This window comes from Nestor notabilis, unplaced genomic scaffold, assembly GCF_000696875.1.
Source record: "Nestor notabilis isolate BGI_N333 unplaced genomic scaffold, ASM69687v1 scaffold2848, whole genome shotgun sequence".
In the NCBI taxonomy this organism is placed as follows: Eukaryota; Metazoa; Chordata; class Aves; order Psittaciformes; family Psittacidae; genus Nestor; species Nestor notabilis.
This window is the reverse complement of record NW_009939432.1, coordinates 16,148-37,072: the sequence shown is the minus strand read 5'-3', so window position 1 is coordinate 37,072 and position 20,925 is coordinate 16,148. Positions and strand designations below refer to the sequence as shown.

The following is a 20,925-nucleotide window of genomic DNA, read 5'->3' as shown; positions in this document are numbered from 1 at the left end:
TTCCCTATTATTGCAAACCCATGCCATTCATTACTTTCCTCACTCAATAAATTACTTTATCTTTTATTGAATAAAATATTCCATCAGCCTCATGAGATGAAATTCAACAACCAATTATTTTGTGTGAACTACAAAAAGAACAGGTAACCGTCCTGGGGAAAGATTTTATTTCAAGCTAGAAAGGAAGGGTCATAAACAACACACAATAAAGCAGAGCTGGAAAATGATAAAGTACCTTGACAGTGTCCTTTTAAATGCATTATTCTTGTGTTCACAAACGAAGATGGGTTAAGAGACAGATGCCAGAAAGAGACATAGCCAGAAAAGAAGAAAAAATACTGAAGAAGGTAATGTTAATATATGCCTCGATCAAAAAATAGAAATTTAAAAGACTGAACTCCTAATGCCCTCCCACTCCTTCAAAAGAGACAAAAAGTACTTTTTACATGTAGTAAAATCTCCCTGGAAGTACGATTGACTGTGGTTGAACTGATTACACAAATGCTGGAAGTTCTTATGATGCTGCCATGTATCAGCAATCCAATAAAATCTTGAAATGACACTTTTAAAATTCCCAGTCTCTTTATGGAGAAGGTATAGGTCAGAAAGTATGAATCAGGGAAATTAAAAACAACATGTAAAGACAAGGCCATAATCTTGCAAGTCTGGACTCTTCTATAAGCTAGAGTCCCTTCTTAATACACTTTCACTGTGCATTTTCACATAATAAATTTCGTCCCATTTCACAGACCAATGCATGAAGATCAAGACATGATCTTCTAAAATGCTCAGCACCACTGGGTTTGGGTTTTGTTTGGTTTGTTTTTTTCTAGTTTCTGATACTCTGTGCTATGGTCTTTGGTTTGCTACAGAGTTTTGGAGAGTGTTTTGTAGGTTGGTTTGGATTAGGACAAGATATACAGTAGTTATACTGTGGATGCTTCAACATGTATCTGCCTGTATATAGGGTCACCTGAAATCACTGAGGACTGGGTCAGTGATTCACATTATTCCCCCTTTGTGACTCTGCAGAAACAATCAGTATCATAATGTGATGGAGTATGGCATTGATACAGAAATGATAAAACAGAACTTTACATACCACACTTGTCACAAAGGACAAAAAGGCCTGATAACAAAAAAGAGATAATGCTTACACTTTTTTAGGAAGAGCAATTTCCTAGCTCCTCATATACTGGACATAACAGTCAACTTCTTTTCCTCTATCACAGTGTGAAAGAGGAATACGTATAACCCTCAGGACATGCTTCTAGAAAGCATGTAGGGACTTACCAAGTTATTTCTTTAGAAATGCCAACCCAAGCGGCTGGGAACAGTGAAAGACTCAATTTCAAATTGTATGAAGACAGGCTGAGAAAGCTGGGGCTGTTCAGCCTGGAGAAGAGAAGGCTGCGTGGAGACCTCATAGCAGCCTTCCAATATCTGAAGGGGGCCTACAAGGATGCTGGGAAGGGACTCCTCATTAGGGACTGTAGTGGTAGGACAAGGGGTAATGGCTTTAAACTTAAACAGGGGAAGGTTAGGTTAGATCTAAGGAAGAAGTTCTTCACAGTGAGGGTGGTGAGGCACTGGAATAGGTTGCCAAGGAAGTTGTGAATGCTCCAACCCTGGAGGTGTTCAAGGCCAGGCTGGACAGAGCCTTGGGTGACATAGTTTAGTGTGTGGTGTCCCTGCTCATGGCAGGGGGGTTTGGAACTAGATGATCTTAAGGTCCTTTCGAACCCTAACTAATCTATGAATCTATGAATCTTTCATCTTGGCCAGAGGTTGACTGAATTACTTATGAATTCATAAAACTAAAATCCTAAATTCTATTATTAATTAGAGCTGACCAGCACAGACATTACAGATTCTTGGAGATAACTGAAAAAAATTTTTACTCCTTCAAAATGTTGTGTAATAAAATAGTATTGTAGAGGTTTGGGGTTAGTTATGTCAGTTGTTACACTGAATTACCAATTAGAAATGAAGAGCAAACAACTCATAAAACTTTGAAGTGCCTCCATGTGGATTGCTGGCTGAAACCCAAATAGGAGGCAATTTTAATTCCTTTCAGCATCTGGCTCTAGTCAATTCCTGCCAAAACAACACGATTTTGTCCACATATTTCTACGAAATTTCTTTCAGATCTGAAACTCTCAATCTGTGGTCCAAGCTCATTTTCCAAAACGAAACAGGTCAGCTATATAGGTAACTGACAGAGATGCTGCAAATATCATAAAGAGATTTTTGCCTTTCTCAGAGCCATGGCATCAGAATATAAAGAAATGTGTCACAACAACTCCACTGCAAGTTGTCATTTTCCCCACAAATACTGTGAGTATTTTCTCTCTTCTGTCACTGTGACCTATAGTGCCAAACCTGGAAAAACAATGAGCGCTTTATCTCAGTAGGAGATTTGTAAGATTCCACCTATTCATACGCAGAATAGACTCTACTGACAGAGACCATGTTCCATACTGGAGTCATCCTATCCTGAAATCAAACAGAGAACATTTCTGTCTTTGAAAACCAGAAGAAGCAAAATTTGAGGTATAAGTGAAGCATAAAGTAAGAAAAGGCAACTAGTGAAAAAGCTGGATTAGATTTTATATTTGAAGAACGTAATGAAACAAAAAGAATTCCACATACAAATCATTCAATGAGACGATTAAATAGTGACAAAGTAAGTGGAACCTTAAAAGATGTTCTCCTTTGAACCTTGATTTTAAAAAGGTACTCTGAAATAGCTTTCTTCAGAATGCACAATGGTTCAAAACTACTTCAAGATACGATAAATCATTGGAAAAAGGAAAATGACAAATAGATAAGTCACTGCTAGAGCTGAAAAGCAGTTACTGAAGTATGTTCAATGTCAAGGCATGTTTCAAGACAAAAGTATTCATAAAAATCCTAGTTGCTCTACACAAAAGTGAAAATGATATAACCATTTTTATTGTCCAGACTGAAATAAATGAAAAGTATACCGAAATAAAAAAGGCCCACCTTTCCCCTCTCAGAGAACAATAAAAAACAAACCAAAACAAAACAACACAAAGGCTTCAGTCCTCCCTTTCAACTTTCCTCTTCCCTTGGAATCACTGTATGTGTACAGGATTCAACCTGCTAAAATCATGGGTGTTATACTGTAATACATTGAATAACCCTTACAGGATCCCATTTGTTCTTTCTAACATATTCTCAAGGGAATTTTCCTTGAGTGTCCATTTAAAATGGATAGTGACCAAATAAAACAGAGATTCAACATAAAGTTCAGATTGGTCAGAGACTGTAATACATCTTCAGTGGAAAGGTTTTCCATAGTATGTATATCATACAAAACAGACACAGTGGTAGCATCCAAATCCATCCATTTTGCATTTATTATAAATGGTGGCAAGGGAGGATGTGTTACTGCTTTGAAAACCTCCTGAAATACATTAAGTGTTAGCACTGTCTTGGCAAGTCAGCAGTTAAAACTGATGATGATTGTTTTAGTTTCTGGTATTCACATTTCAATGACTTTTATTTATTAATTTTTAATAATAAAAACCAAAATTGCCTTTGAGGTAACTGGAATCAACCCACAGCTTGAACTTAGTCTATCTCTGAATCAATGGGAAATGAGGAACCTTTGCATCTGCCTTCTACAGCAACAATAAAATAAAGAATGGTTTGACTCTGTTCCTGAAGTACAATTTCAACTCTTGCTCAACCATGGTCATTTAATTTAATATACACAGTCTTTAATGTAATACATTTACCTGTCTTAATTCCAACTGTCCTGACATGCAATCTTGCAACCATTCCATTCTAACTCAGCATTAAAATAACACTTATCTGCAGTATTATTTAAGTAATTTATACTCCTGCTTTACCTTTGCCAGACTGGAATCTACATACAGATGGTACAGGAGTTAATAAAAGGCCATTACAAGATTTCACAGACTGACCTTACTGCAAGGAGCAATCCAGTAAGCCATTGAAAGGAAGGGCAGTCCTACTGCAACAGCAAGAACAACCAGAAACTTCACTGCCATGGTCTGCTGCCGTAAACCTGACAAATTCTCATACCAGATTGAAAGAAGTTGTTGCTGGCAGTTTGGATGTGCTACAAACTGTAACAAAGAAAAGGAGCACAAAAAAACTATTGCTATCAGAAAACCTTTTATTAAAATAACACCTATATGAAGTGTGTTAAGAATGCTGGAATAGCAACAACTCAAGCTAATATTCAAAGGAGCAGTAACAAGGTATAAGAAAAAGTTTTTTGATGAGCGTAATCTCCCAGCATGCAGGCATGTTGTTATCAGCAACAGTAAATCCTTTAATTAAAAATCTGTTATTTTATTGACCCTGTGTTCCATCACAAACTATTACTTTCCATCTAAGGATAAATAAACAAAAAATCTGTTATTTTATTGACCCTGTGTTCCACCACAAACTATTACTTTCCATCTAAGGATAATTAAACATAAACTTTATCTGGGCAAAATCTAGTGTCATAGGCTACCAAAACATAAACACTGAATAATAGCACAATTTAATACCACTATCATGACATGTCTGCTTGGTCAACAAAATTGCTTACCTTTTTAACTTCATACTTAATGGCAAGTTTTAAGCGGCTAAGGCTGGGGCGACCATGTTCTCCATTATTATGGCTCATCTCTACATCACCATTTAAAATAGCTTCCACTTCTTCTGTATTTCTGCACAAATCAAGGAGTCCAACTACAAAATCCTTGCACTGCATAGACAATTTCTTGTAATCGTTCTAGAAAAGAAGAAAGGAAATAACTTGCTGCTTTGACCTAACACGAGAGAAATAGTTCCACATCCCAGCTACATATCTCTAAGCATCAATAGTTTGTTTGCTTCTTGCTGTGTTCTGGGTTTTTTTGTCTGGTAGATTAACAGCACTTTGTTATCAGGCATCTGCTTCCTCTGAATGTTCAAAGAGTAGAATTCGTCTCACCTTGGTTACCCCTGAATGTTCAAAGAGTAGGATTCGTCTCACTTCGGTGACCTTGGACATCTACATTATCAGCTTCTACAGCCAAGTTACTTCTCTAGACTTACTTTAGGGACAATTGAAAGTAAAAAAAAAAAACCACTTTCAGGAATATAGTATGACATCCTTTAATGACTATTTCAACTTGAGTCACTGTTTTCCAAAAAGCATAAAGCAAACAGAAAAACATAATTTTGATCATTGCAATCCACAGATCATTAACTATCTCTTGCTTGCAGCTGTGTTTGGGTCAAAAAAGGCTAATATATCTAGACAGATAGTGAGTCAGGTGGATATAAATATAGATGCATATCTAAAGCTAAAAACTATATATATTGCCCAAATATACATATATTGTACAAACATATTGCCCCTGGCCTAGACCTTACAAAAGATCTACTCATATGTGTGTCAACAATGTCTTAAAAAGATGAAATTGATGTAGAATTTTTCCCAAAGAACAAAAAAAAAAATCCCTCTCAGCCACCCCACACCATACAGAACTGCTCATGTAGTCTCTGTTTCATGTTCAAAGTATATTTCTATGAATGCTTTTATTACAGCTACACATTTCCCCCTCTTTTGGTCTGTTCTTCATAGCATTCCCTCTTCTCCCACTTCTAGTGTCTGTTCAGTTGCTTCTTTTTAATTACCTTCTTCATGCAGGAATGAAAGATGCACACCCTAGAAGATTTTGAGTATATAGAATACCCTAATTTATTTGTCAAGGCTGTACTTCATGCATGTTTCTGCTTTATTACCCATAACACCACAACACCAGTTTATTACTTGGATATATTAAAGGATTGCATCCAAGTTTTACATTTCACTTTACTTAGATGAATGCAACCACTCATAGACAAATAGTTAGAGACACTATTGTATGTCTACATAAAACTGCTAGTGATTTATTTTTTTAATACTGTAATGTAAGCAAGATAGCTCAGATCTGTCATAAAAGAGAAAGGAACCTTAATGTAATTTCTCTACAAAGACAACAGAAATTAAATACTAAAACTAACTATTTCATGACATGCTACATATTTTTTATTGTATTGTTTATTTTCCTTTTCTTCAGAAGAGTAACAAGAAAGATTAACCAAAATTTCTCTACACTGGCACTACAGAAAGACATTTTTTGAGAGTAATATATCATCTTCTGTTTGGATTTCATCTTTATAGCAGCAGCTAAGATTCAGTATTCAATCATCTTAATACATAAATGTCCTCTTTAAAATGAAAGGAAAAGTAGCCATTTGAAATCAAATGAAAAAAGGAATATTTTTCAATAAATTTAGGAACAAAATAATTTGGCCTTCAGAAATAACTCTTAAAAATAGCGTAATATATCTGTAATATACTGGTGTGTGCATATTTTCTGGTAGGACATATATACATATTTGTACATGCACACTCACACACACTCTTCATCGGTATTTTCCAGGTCTGGTTATTGAGACATGACAGGGATGTTCAGAACAGTATGTGAGGAGGCAGTTACTCCACAGCGGAGTCCAACGCCTTTGTATTCTCAAAAGAAAAAATCATATACAATTTATTCTAAAGATGAATATTTTTTTTCTGTGTAGTCCTGTTTACCAGAATGATTACTGAATAGGTACTTTTAGAAATAGCCATATACCCCCATTCACACTTAGCAGAATTACCCCTTCTGAGGTTAGGTTTGTACATGGTATTATATACATATTAGCAGCCAGTAAATTCATGCATAAACTCCATCAATTTATTTTCTCATTTGCAAATGCAATAAAACAGCTTCCCCTCCTGCAAAATACTGCCCCAGCCGTGACGAATGGTGGTAGCTGAGCTGAAATGAGCTGAGCCGAGCCATGTTCTCATGGCCAGGAGAACAGGAGAGCATGGCCAGGTAGCTGAGCTGAAATGGTCAGGTTACAGCAGACAAGCTTTGGGGAGCTGAGAGCTGCCCAGCACCATTGTTACACAGCAGAGTCAGCTGAAGGCAGCGCATGGCCCTGCTCCAGTTCACAGGTCATTGCCTTCAGACATATTCCTTGTGAAGAACTCACCCTTCCAGGGAAGGTTATAGAGGACAAATGGGATGATAACGTCTTAAACTGCTACAGGAAGATTTGTCAGCATCTGAATACAAGGCAGGGAGCTCTATCTGGGCAACTTTGGTTCTAAGAAATCAACTATGTTAAATTGCAGAGACTACTGCACCAGCCGCCTTTTGCCTTTTGTCTTCTTGGTCCACTTCAATATGTAGTGACAGCAAAAATGATTAATACACGCTGTCACACATGCACAAAAAGTTCCCCCTCTCCCAGGGTCTCCCACGTCTCTTGCCATTAATGTGAGTCAATGGAACATAGGAATTTTATTGGCTTAACTTAGTTTTGAAAATGGCCAAAGGCACATGGATAATTCCACAAGTTCTCCTTCACTGCAAATTGTAAACTTAATGAATTAGAAAAGCAGTCCTGGGAGACTTGAGAAGAGAGTTTGCAATTAAAGTATAGTTGGAAGCTCTAAATAGAATCAGCCTTTAATTCTGCAATAAAGCATGCATGTGACAACATTGGTTCAGCGCTCTTCAGCAGTTTACGAAAAACCCAGTTTTTCCACCACGCCAAAGATGAAAGGGCAGCACTGGCTGCTCCCACCCTGCAAAAGGAAGGCGATGATTTGGGGTGAGCACTGTGCGGGATGAGGGACCAGGGTGCTCGTGGCAAAGGAATGACAGGAGGGGTGGGGGTGACAGTGGCTGCTGCTGAGTGGGGCCACCTGCCTGTCATGGTAGGAGCAGCCACAGACAGTTTTGGTGTCCCAGGTAAGTGAGCAAGCAGGCCATGGTCACTGAAAGCCTCACGATTTGTCTCACTTCGGACTACGTGAACAGGAGAGCATGGCCAGGAGAGCAGGAGACTGTCAGCATGGCTGTTTCTCACAGAAGAAAGGGGCCTTCTCCGTGCAGCCTCCTGTGACCTGTCACAGGCTCCTGCTGTCCCCCAGACTGTGACCAGGATGAAAATGCTCTCAGGACACAGGCTGACACTGAGCCCCACAGGTGAGATGGAGCAGTGCTCCAGACCATGCCCTGGCCCTGCCTAGTGAACTGTAAAGGCCAAGACCAGAAATATGGGTACTGCTCTGCAGGGATTTCGGATTTCAAAGTGCATTGTAAGTGGGACCTGAATGTTGGATTTAGGCATCTTAGTAGGTAGATAAACATATTATTCCCCTTACAAAGGTGGCCCTTACTCCTTCAGTGCCTCATTTCTTCTCTAAAAGATGATGTTACTTGTTCTTTAAGAAAGCTGTCAATACCCTCAATGAAGACTGGGATCTGATTTCTGTAACAGGGGTTGTATAAATGAAAACAAACAGAAAATCAGCTTGCAGATGATAAATTGCAATTTTGCTTCTCAACAGAAAAGCAAACTCAGACGACCTTATTAGGGGTATTAATTTGCAGCAAACACTAACATATCTATGCTTAATTTAAAAACACATTTTCCACTCCATCCCATTAAACAATAAAACAGTCTGCTGCCATTATAACTGCAGTGGACTTTGTACTAATTGCAAGTCTTATCCATTTTGAATAGTACTGGGCCACAGCTGTGCCTTTCAAAACTCTAGGCCACATCTCTGCAGCACAACATTTGTCAGATATCATCTGCATCCTTATGGACATAGCAGAGATATTAGCCCTAGGGTGGGCAAACGATTTAGATCACAGAAAATATGAGCACAATCCCCCAAAATAAAAATATTCTATATAATATCAAACCTGCAAAGCTGCACACTCAGACATGTCATAAAAAGCTAAAATCCTGAAGATCTCAGAATTACTCAGGAAGCCTGAATTAGCTGTTTGCTTAGTACAGTATTATTACACTGTGCTTGACACATCTGTCCAGTTAGTCTTCCTGCAGAAGTAATCTACTTTTTTGTTCTTATTCCTAATAAAAAATGATCCTCCACAACATTTGTAAAAACAATACCCAAAACCAGATGCAACAGGTGTGTAATGCTAAATGACACTGCTACAGAGCGTTGCGGCAAAGGCAGGCATTTATTCCAGAGAATAGTGGTTTCTACCAATTATGGTATCTCCTATTTTGCGTGAATCACAGTTTCATGTCCAGTGTTATCCCTAACATTAACTGATGGTGTAATACAGGAGAGAGGAGTAATTTATAAGATAGTCAGGAAACAACCAGCATCACAGTTGAGCATTAACCCTTTCCATTCCCTGAGGACGACCTGAGGTTTACCTGTTCCACTGACTGCTGCAGGTACCCACTAGGAAGCTCCCCTGCAGACAAATACCCCATCAGCACTATAAAATAGGTGACTTAAAATGGTTTATTACAAGAAAGTTCAATTTTCATTTAAGTAAGGTTTGAAACACTTTAAATAGCTGAGGCCAACCCTAGGTGGAGCTAAAGATTTGCATGTCCAGCTAATCTGTGCACTAAAAATATACTTGATTACACTAACAGGTGTAACACATTTTTATGAAAACCACAGCTTCATGCAGGGACCACGCTATCCAGACAACTGTAGGAAACTCATGAAATAAAGTAATAATTTTCAGATAAATTGCTGCAGGCAGGGATCTGAGCTTGCAGGAGCACAAACAAGCCCAGACTCAGTAAAGATGGTAGTATCCATTTTCTGCAACTTGTACACACAGCCTTTGTACTGTCTCCACTGAACCTAAGAGAGATATTTCTCAGTCAAAGCCCCCAGCCTGTCTAGATATTGTCAAAGTTATCACTTATTGATAGCGTAAATGTCAACTCTCATCAATGCACATATAAACGTACTCCATGGTCTTTAATGTTTATCCAGAACCACCACATGATTTTAATACCTACAAAAACATTCCCAAAAGACCTTACGTTGCCAGCCACCTGCTCCTGGTGAAACCTCAAATTAAGGGAGAGTTAAAATTTTCATGTTGCCTTGTGCTCCTGCTCCTGATTGTTCCTATTTACCTTCAATCCACTTCTACTTACTGAGTATGCACGTCCCCAGCAGAGCTTAGCTGGTTAACGTCCAGCAATACAGAGCTGCTCTGCCTCTTGTCTAGCCTTCTGTTTCTGCTGAGGTGCAGTACCTCAAAATCCCTGTTGGAATTCATTATACAACACTATGCTAGGAGCAGAGCTCTAATTTGAAAGAAGGCAGCTGAGACAAAAGAAGAACTAAGAAACCAAAAGTCACTCAGGAAGGGACTCCTCATGGTACTGAAGGGCAGGCTGCAGAAGCTTTCTCTCTGAACCAGCTCACCTCTTCTCACCTGTGTGCTCCATTCCTGTCCTGGTGGGACCAGGGACAAATAACAAATACTGCACTCCCAGCTCATCTCACCAATTGTGTACTGCAGCATACATTTGAAGGACACTTCTTGCTGACTGTTCCAGATGATTTTAGCTTGTGTTGCTCCAACTGTGGTAAACGGAGCTATACAGTCCCTACAAATCAGACATGCTATTTATCTCAACATAGCTGTGAACTTAACAGGCTGCATTTATGGTGTATGAAAAATGTTTTTCTCTTCTGTTCTAAATTTACTCTCCTTTAAGTTAATCAAGTCCTTTTGTTCACATCTTCAGCAGCTGCTAAAGAGAAAAAAACAAGAATATGTTTTTTTCAGAGAACACTCTTCTCTGAACTGTACATGCAAGTAGTGGATGAAATCTCAGTCCGTTGAGGTCCTTAGGATTTCTGCTGGGAACTTCATGGTCAGACATTAATTCACTGCATTAATGAAATGCTCTTTCCAGCATTTCATCTTATTGACAAAAGTTCTCCTCTGCTTCTATGCCGTCTGTTTAGCTGTTGGTTTTAAGATACCCTTGCACATTCCTCCTCCTCCTTTTCCCTTTCCAAGAAATATTTCATATTACAGATTGGTGTCACAACAAAGGTATACACCTATGAGCATGAGACAGAAATAATTAATCCTGAACTGCAGCATCTCATCTTTGGTTTGTCTGTGCAGAGAGTGGTTCATGGCCTTGTGAACTGTGCAGCTGCTAAAATACTAATGTTAATATTTTAACATTACACAGCAACTTCAAACTCTTTAATTAACAGAGCAACTTAACTAACACAGCAACTTCAAACTCTTCCTAACACAATTCGGAAATTACTCTGTTACTGCTTTGGAGGGGGTTTGATCTCCTCCTGGTGAAGTCTACATATCTTACTCTGTCACAGCAGTATGATATACTAGCATTAACTTTCAAGTGTCCCATAAGGTAAACACAGTCAAAGGGATATTAGCTAACTTAAGTCATAATTAGTACTGCCTGTGTTTGCACAAGCCCTGGCTTTGCATTTAATGAGAGCAAAAAGCTTACATTCTTACTGTCTTAACACAAATAAACTGTGGTAAATGTTTTCATAGTTTGTGCACCATTGTATCTACATAATAATAATAATAATAATAAAAAAGTCCCGAAGAACACTCATGCTTCAAGGATCTAAAAAAAAGGAAAACAGAGTAGAAATACCAGAGAAAATCAGCACATTAAAGAAGGAAAAGAAGGACATTATTTAGAGTCCTTGTTTGTGAATAAATAAAAAACACTGCAAAGAGAAAGCTTTCAGTCCAACTATGACAAAATAATGAGAATGCATGATAGTTTTACACAACTGTGCAATTTGTCTTGCACCGGTGACCAAACTGTACCACTTCAGCCTCCTCTTTCCCCTGTCCTAAGCCAGCTTCACCCATGGGTTTGAAGGGCATCCTTTACTGTCCTGCCTGATGGGAAGTGGAAAATGAGTTCACTTGTACATTCTACATAAGCAGCATGAGTTACAATCAGCACAGAGCAATAAGACATTCAAAGATTGAAATATTCCATTGATTGAACAATTACTTATTTTACAATGTTATCCTCTGATTTATGAAGATGATGCTTATCTCTTACTCCTCAAGGAATGGGAGAAAGAGATTTGATTGAATTTTCCAAATCTGTGTCGGTCAGTGTCAGTATCCCTTTACATACCTTAAACTCTTTCTCAATGTTGGCAAGCACAGCCAGCTCATTGCTGAGCTCTAAGGCAGTCATTACAGGGTCTTCACTGGACAAAGACAGATAAGCAGGGCTGGCCAGACCTTTGTAGGCATTGATTCTGGATCTCGAATGGCTGAAAGAGTCATGTTTTTGTTTCTGATTGCATTCACTGCACTTGCAGAAATAGTCATGTGGCCTATCAATCCGAGCTCCTTTTCTCAGCAGAGTGTGGACAATCTCATACTCATGGCAATGAGCGGCCAGAATGATCGGTGTAACATCATGGGAAAACCGTGTCCCATCTTCATCATATGCATAAAAGTCATCATGCTGGAGCTCTGACTGGCTAGGGCTCAATGTAAGCCTCTTGCCTTCAGCAAATGCTGGATGGTTTAGGATGGCTTCCACTATCCGAACATAACCTTTGCTAATAGCCAAAAGCAAGGCATCCCCAACCCGAGACAGGTTCTCCTTCTTCAGCAGAAGTTCTGTGATCTCCAGGTGCTCATTGGCAACTGCCAGCTGCAAGGCGTTCTGCCCCATGTAGTCCACACAATTCACATTGAGTGATGGACATTCTTCCAGCATTTTGCGAATCACTGGAATGTTTCCATATTCTGCTGCATCCAAAAAGCGCTCTTCCTCCAGAGAAAGACTTGTTGAGTGGTCATTAAACATATAGGCTGGCCCACGACTGGCCTGCCTCCTCCCCTTCTCCCGGAGAATGGTCTGTCGTCGTAGTGCTAGCCTGTTCTCGTTGCCTCGGCTGTGTGGAAATAGAGAAATGATTAGTTCTGTTTTATGCAAGGGCATATCCATTTAAAATGCTAATTAAGACAAATATTTTAATCATGTTTCTGCTGCAAATTTTTAATGCTGCCAGGAGATGACAAACCCTGACCTTGATGCATTTTATAACCACTGTCACTACACTACCCTGGAATCAGCAGCGAGCTACATTTTATTTCAACAATAAGAAAAAGTCTTAGTCAATCACCATTTAAGATTACACTTAAATTTCCCTGTTTCGTCCTCCACAGCTTTTGCATTATTTTTACTGAAGCTTGACAGTGCTTATTCTACATAGGTAGGGTAACATTTTTAAAAGTAAGGTTCTTAGGTTTACACAGAAGCCCCTCTCTGCTTTTCCAGCACTCTTCTGTTCAAAATTGTCATCACCATCTGGTATCCCACACATCCCTCTCATATGTATGGTAACTTCACAGAAAAACTGCTTCCTATTTTAATCTAAGAAAAGAAGAAAGAAAAGCATTATAGTGTTTTTACATGCCAAGATTTCACTTGCTTGTTACAAGACTACTTCCAGCAGAAAACATTCAGCTATGTTTGAGAATTGCTTCAAGAGTTAAATTATGTTTTCTATGGATGAATGTACTTCTTCCTGACACCTTTGGTAGATCTGGCAGATATCTTGCAGGACTCCACTTGAATAAGTGGATATTAAAAAAAAACAACATCAGATCTCAAGTTCATTGTTTAAATATGTATTTTAAATACAAAGATGACCCAGAGAATAGTGATGACATGCAATGACTGCCTCATTCCTGAGACAGTCAGTACCAACAGCACATTGCAGTGACAACAGCCAAGCTGGCAGGAGGAGTCCCAGTGACTCCACATGACCCCAGGTACCCTCAGGAGGCCCTTCTGAAAGCAACCATCCCTTCAGGATGCCATTCACCTGAACTCTTCACTTGGTCTGTGCTGGCACCAAGTCACAGCTCAGAGTGAAGAGAAGTCACAGTGTGACAGGAGTAAGCAGCGGTGGGATGAGGGACAAGGTATTGCACAGGGCACACAAACATGGCAGCTCTCTAAACTACCTTCTGCCTTGGGAAAGCAGGCAGCCTGACTTCCCTTGTTCTTAGTATTCTTACCCCCATCACTACTTCAGTATGTATCTAACTTACATTTTCGATCTAGTTTCTCCTCTTAGCCCTGCTGATGATTTTATGACATCTACGATTGAATTCTCAGTCATAAACTGAATCTGTACAAGATAAAAGCATGTTGAATACATTATATGACATCTGCTACTCCTTATCTCCATCATCCTTTTCATTTTTACAGTTCATAGCCTTGATAGCCTAATTTTTCCTCCACTCAGTGGCTTGCCAACAAATCCTGCCAATTCTTGCTTCAAGATAGCTTTGAAATGTCCGTTATTCTACTTCTGCTCCTTAAACCCTCAGCCATTCCTCATCTCTTATATTAATTAGCTACTTAAAAATTATTTATTAAAACATGAAGTGAACCATATTGAAGCTGTTTCTGAATGCTACATTCTCTTGAACAAGGAGAAAATCTAATCCACAACTCTCTTATTTCAGTCAACTAAGATCCCAATCCTCAACAGAAATTCAATTGCAAATAATTTTCTCTCCCAGAATTAATCTAGTAAACTACATAATATTCACTACAACTTCATCTTTTTTCTTATTTTGAATGGTAGTTTAATGATTCTTTACATACATATGCTTGAATACACTTCAGTATTTTTAGTATTTCCCACAAAATAATAACCACAAGCAATAGTTTATTCATTTACTTATTAATGAATATGAATTTAAGTATTTAAATGACAGTAAAAAATCCCGTCCTTTGTGACTCAAAAAGTATTCACAAAAAGTAGCAGTACAAGATACTATTTCTGCTAGATTGTTTCTATTTAACTTCAGTATAAATTTCCTTTTTGCATTCTCAGTTCCAGAGATACAGTTCTCTGCAGCATTGGAAATGCTTCAAATTGCTAGTGTCCTCAGTCTAAACAGAAAAATTTGTTGCAAGATGGTCAATGTATGAGGATGAGAAAGAAAAGAGTGTAAAGGAAACTTTTAAAAATTTTAAAAGTTACTCATGCTCTGAATAACTCTTAAGAGATGATGTCCTGGTTTTGGCTGGGATAGAGTTAATTTTCTTCCTAGTACCAGGTGTAGTGCTGTGCTTTGGCTTTAGTCTGAGAACAATGCTGATAACACACCGATGTTTTAATTGTTGCTCAGTAGGACTTTTCAGTCTCTCATGCTCTGCCACTGAGGAGGAGCACAGAAGCCGGGAGGAAGCAGAGACAGGACACCTGACCCAAACTAGCCAAAGGGGTATTCCATACCACAGCACGTCATGTCCAGTATAGAAACTGGGGAGAGTTATCTGAAAGGGACCAAACGCTGCTTAGGGATGAGCTAGGCATTGGCCAGCAGGTGTGAGCAATTTTATTATGCATCACTATGTGATGACCATCTTCCAGCAAAAGTCACTGCAGTATCTCTTACCTTAGAAATCTCCAGAGCATCCGTGTTCCCTCTACCTTATTTCACCCCAGTTTATTCTAAATACCCAAACCAGCATGTTTTAAGAAATATTTTTTGTTTTTCTTCAACTGGTATCATGGGTCCATCTCCCTCAATCCTTATTTCATCAGTTTCTCTCCCATTACTTCAGTATGTGTTGCACTTATGTACATGAAAGCTGCTCCTGCAAATATCTGCTATCCAAAAAGCCATGCTGCATCTCTTACATAGCATGGGAAGTGTTCACAAAGACTAAGTTTGTTTTAATGAGGTTAATCTCTCCAACTCCTACAGTCAAACTGACACCATGAGACAAGGATTCAGAGCAGGAACTCCATCTCCTTGCAGATTATGTACCGCGTATAAGATGGTTAGCATCATTAACTTAACATTAGCTAAGTTATGTTAGCCTAAGATAAATAGCCTAAATTCCCCACATCTGCTCAATTCATAGTAACACATCTCTACTGCTTATCCTACTGCTTCTCACTTTTGGCAGAAACATTGAGACAATAGAGATGGAGTTAGGAAAGCTTAAGTTCAACTGGAGTTAAAGTAGCAAAGGATGTGAAGACCAGCAAAAAAATGTCTTCTGAGAGTATGTAAAAGGAAGACTAAGGAAATTCATGTGGACCCACTGTTTAACAGACTGGTGGACTCAGAGGCAAGGACACAGGTGAGATCGAGGTACTTAATGCTTTCTTTGCCTCAGATTTCACCAGTGAGGTCCCCAGCCCTCAAAGGTCCCCAGCAAAATAAAGCACTACCCACACTGAAGCAAGACTGGCCTGGGCTACAGTTAAGCCAGCCAGACACACAGTCCTGAAACTGTCCATTCAAGCGTACGGAGGGAGCTGGTATATATCATTGCAAAGCTGCTTTCTATCACCTTTTAAAGTGCATAGAGACTGGGGGAATTGGAAACAGGTTTTCCATCTTTCTTAGCTCCCTGCTGGCTTCTCAGTTTTGAATAAATTAATTGCTGAATCACAGTAGCACAATAATCTGAACTGCAGAAACCATCCTATTGAGCACCATGCTGGCAAATTCCATATCCAGCTTCAACTGTTTCTTTCTTCACGATCTGCGCAGCAGTCATTTAATGCTAAACATCGTTTAAATAATTTATACTTAAATAATTTGGACAATAAATTCAGCCCATAAAAAATATCATAATTTTTAAAACACCTTAAAAAAAATGCATTCAGTGTAGATTCATATCTTATTTAAACTAAGTGACAATAACAGTATCATTGATTTAAAATACATATCTTTATGCACCCTGCAAAACTAATCCAGTATAAAATTATTCTGCTAGCATTTGATCCTCATACAAGGAAACAAACCCTTCAGCAGATCATGGTCATTATTTTTTCCTGAGATGTTAATAACTTTTGTTAACCAGCCAAAACCTGCAGCTCATTAAACACTTTCTCTTTCATTTTTCAAATTATAGAAACCAATTATATTCCTATTCCAGGAATACATTGAGTATGATTTACCATAACAAAGAGTAATCATTGCTAGTGAAGAATACTTAGAATTAGCTTGTTGGTTCAGTAGCATTTCCTCTTTCCTTGCCTGTATTTAGAAGAAAAACATTGCTTAAATGGGAGATTAAGTACATACATTCCCTAGACAGCAGCTCATCTTCTGGAGTAGAACTGATTACAGAATGAAACAGAAGATTATTGCATTGTTTGCTGGACTGTAGCACATGTCTGCTGCAGTACTCTAGAATCTGAGTGTAATCCATTTTCCCTTCATCAATATATTTTATATATATGAAATAAATTTCCTGTTTCACCCATTTGCAATTACAGTAAAAGTTAACAGACTGTAACTAAACTGGTCCTTGCAGCACAGGACTATAAATATGTTTAACTGTAACAGAGAAAGCAAATTGTTCTGCTTTATTATTCCTGCTTAATTAGATACACACAAAAATATTAATCCAGGAGTTTGATAAGAAGAGTATAAGATATTTGACTACCTCCAAGAGCAAGGAAAGGAATTTGATGATCACAAAAGTATGTTCAGTCCAGTTTTGTCCTGATGTTTTTACATTTATTTCACTGTTCCTAAGGTCTTTTCAGTCCATCTTTTAATCAAAAAGATACCCATGTTAGCACCTGTCGTCACAGATCCTGGCCACATGAATCTTAACGCCACTTGAAATCTCAGCCTTCCCAGACTACTTAATAACTGTTGGTTACAAGAGATTATCAATACACTTGAGGGGAAACGAGGTCTAAATGACTATACTTATTAGTACTTATTACTTAAGAGCCAACATGGCCAAGTTTGGAATACTGTCATAATTTTGGATACTATATTACAGGACAGAGTTCTACAAAAGAAGAAATGAAAAGCCATAGAGCAGCAGGGGTCACACAGTCTCTACTGTATTTTCCACTTTATAGGAAGGTTGATTTTGTGAACTATATAGGTTGTTACTGCACTCATCTCATTTCCCCTATAGGAACAGTAAGAGTCTAGTATAAATTAGTCATTTTGATCTACTCTGTAGATAAAGGAGAGACTATTCTCCCATCTACCTTTAAGATTTATTTTAGGATAGCATAAATTTTCATGTGGAGCATCTACATTTTTCCATTGTTTAAAAAAGAATCCTAGCTGATTAGGTGAGTTTAAGGCATCTTTTAATGTATATAATTTAGTAGGAACATAGGCCACAGAAGGATAAGAAGTCAAGTCCCTTACAAGAACAGATACCACCTCAAACAATTCCCATTAAAATATCAGACTCTGTCTTCAAGGAAATTGCTGTCTTGCCAGAATTCTATTTTCTCTCATAATCCCACTGAAAGACTAATCCAGAATTTGATTTTTTCTAGAAATATTCATCTAATTTTCAGCCTAAATTTAATAACAGCCAATTTATATCTATTTGTTTTTGTTTAGGAACCAGAATTGTATTTCAAATTAAGTAGCACCTTCCCCTGACAATGGGGGAAACATGCAAATACATAGCAATCATATCCTCTCTCAACCTTCATTTTCCTGAACTAAATAAAGCTCCTCTCATTTCCTCCTGTGTCCATGCAGTTAAATCTGACACAGAGCAAAAAAATGCTCAAGCACACTTTCCTAGACTATACAGTAATCCCATGTGTCAGTGTTTGCAGTAAAATGATTAGTAACCATTCTGTGTTAAAACATACATCTTTGGCTATCTCTCTGGTGCATTCACATCCAATACGGATTTCTCTGTGAGCCAGAGATAAGTCTTCTGCCTTTGCTGATATTTGTAAATCGGGTGTCAGACAGTGAGTGTCTGATTTATGAACTGAAAGAATTGGGCTGAAAGATCTGATTTTGACCCTCAGCTCTCTTCGAGGACACAGACTTTCATTACGAAGAGTTCTGGAGCTGGGTAAATTTGCGCATGGGAAACAACTGTGAGCATCCACATCACTATAATCCAAAGTAAGAAGCTTTTTAGGAGAGCCTGCAATAGCTGCTAGAGGCTGAACAAGCTTGCATAGTGACAGGATATCCTCCTCTTTTTTCCTTTGCTCATGTAAAAAGGTTTATTATGCTCTAAACTTACTGTGTAAGAGTACCCTCATTTAACTCATTTAAACTTGAGGTTTGGCTTACCTTCAAAAGTTTATTACTTCTGGAAGAAGACTATACAACTTCTTAGGAAATTAGAACATATAAACCCGCCGAATCCAGTTATGCTTCTGTCTTCGTAACCATGCTTTAGTAAAAGACACCACACTGAAGTCCCTTACTTGTGTATATTAATGCAAATCAGACATAATGCCTGTAGTTCTCATGAAGAGAAAACAAATGCATACCCCTGTATATTGCCAGCAATGCAAATCTACAGGAAGCACGGCAAGGAAAAAAGGTGGCTGAGATAGCCGTCAGCATTCTAAAGAAAAATATTTAAGTCATAAATAGTCTCAAAGTGAATGGAGAATATTGGAATTACATTCCCACACTGGCTTAATCACAAGCTCCTTAATATCCTGAAGTTCAGGAATTTTGAGAATTGGCCAGTTACTAAGTGTGCCAATAGTATCCAGTGTTCATTAAAACTCAAGCAACCAGCTGAAACAACGTTGAAACCATTAGTAATCACCTCATATGCTGTTGGTAAACTTCAGTAATTATCAGTCAGCTAGATCAGATAAGAAGTAACACCAAATAAGACCATCAACACCAAACACGCAAGAATAAATTCTCTTGAAACAATCTAACATTCTTCCAGGACAGAATAAGAAGCTGTGTGAACCAGGCAGGACCCATGTGTATGTTATAGGCCTTCAGCAAGGCTTTTGCTGCTGTCACACTTTATAATTCTAAAAAGCAAACCGGAGAAAGAGGCTGAATATAATCGTGAAGAGGGAACATAGCTGGTTGGAAAACTGGTTATCAATCCAAGATTATAAAGCCTATTTGGTCAGAAAATCTTACGTAGATCTGGTATTATTTAATATATTCATTAAATGAGATGGATGATGGAATAGAAGCTCTGTGTTTTACATTTGCGTAGGAACTTAGTCTCAGAGAAACTAAAAACAGGTGGAAAGCAAGGCTGGCATTTTGACTGGACCTGACAAGAAGTGATGTGAAATGAATGTTAAGCAATTTGAAAACAAGAAGTAAAGGGGCTTGCATCTAAGTAAGAATAAGCAAACACATACTAAAAGCTGGGAATGGCCTAGATTAGTTTGGAGGGGTAGGTATGAAATAATACTGGTGTTATGCAACCTTGTGGCGACACAGGCCCTACACTTCAAGAACAATACAGACCAACTGCAATTAGTCCAGAGAATGACTACAGAGCTGATCAAAGGTCTGGAAGACATAAAGTATAAGTTGGTTTTGTTTCATCTATAGGAGGATCGAAGGAAGATCAACAGTGGTGTAATGTAGCAATGGAGCAAAAGGAAGGGAATAATTTGTCTCTATATGGGTCTGGGATCAGTAGGCGACCTGTAGCTCTGAAGTTCCTAAAATCTGATGGTAAGAAAGAATTTCAGAGGAAAGAGGATTATTTGAACATGCTATTCTTCTACTCTTCTTTAACATATACCTATAGAAAAATATAACAATATATGTAGTATACAACATAATATATTTTATATAATTTGCAAGACAATTTATAAAAATATATATTGGTATATTTAAAATATATAGTAACAGATGTAAAATAAAACAATATATACTTAGTCCAATCAGAGACTAGACAGACACATGGTCTGAACCTCTATGCCATGCTAAGGGATAGAAAGTGATAGGCTGTAGAAAAGATTGGATTAAAATTCTAAATCTGATGACAGTGAACATCTGGAAACAAATATCTGAAAAACGACTTGGGTTTTCCATCACCAGAGATCTTGATGAACAGCTGAGATGAACAATTGGTAGCAATGGCTTGGGGACAGCTGGCTTTGCTTGGTGGAGAGTAATTGGCTAAGACATCCATGTCTCCTAGTCCTATTGTCTATAATTCAATACTGCAAATTATTAACAGGGACATATCTGTCTCATGAGAGAAGACAAACCACTCAGACCAATGTTAGTCAGTACTCATGCTTCT

At 38.2% G+C, this 20,925-nt stretch overlaps 1 protein-coding gene across 1 annotated transcript in view; it reads right to left on the bottom strand.

Annotated features, from left to right (window-relative positions):
* TRPC6 (transient receptor potential cation channel, subfamily C, member 6) overlaps positions 1-12,798 on the bottom strand; it is a 33,934-nt gene extending 21,136 nt beyond the window's left edge. The window contains exons 1-3 of the mRNA XM_010019836.1: positions 12,028-12,798; positions 4,592-4,777; positions 3,954-4,118 (exon numbers count right to left, since the gene is read on the bottom strand). Of these exons, the coding sequence (XP_010018138.1) occupies positions 3,954-4,118; positions 4,592-4,777; positions 12,028-12,714 (1,038 nt within the window). The 5' untranslated portion in view covers positions 12,715-12,798. The remainder of the gene's footprint in view (positions 1-3,953; positions 4,119-4,591; positions 4,778-12,027) is intronic.
* Between the last annotated feature and the right edge of the window lie 8,127 nt (positions 12,799-20,925).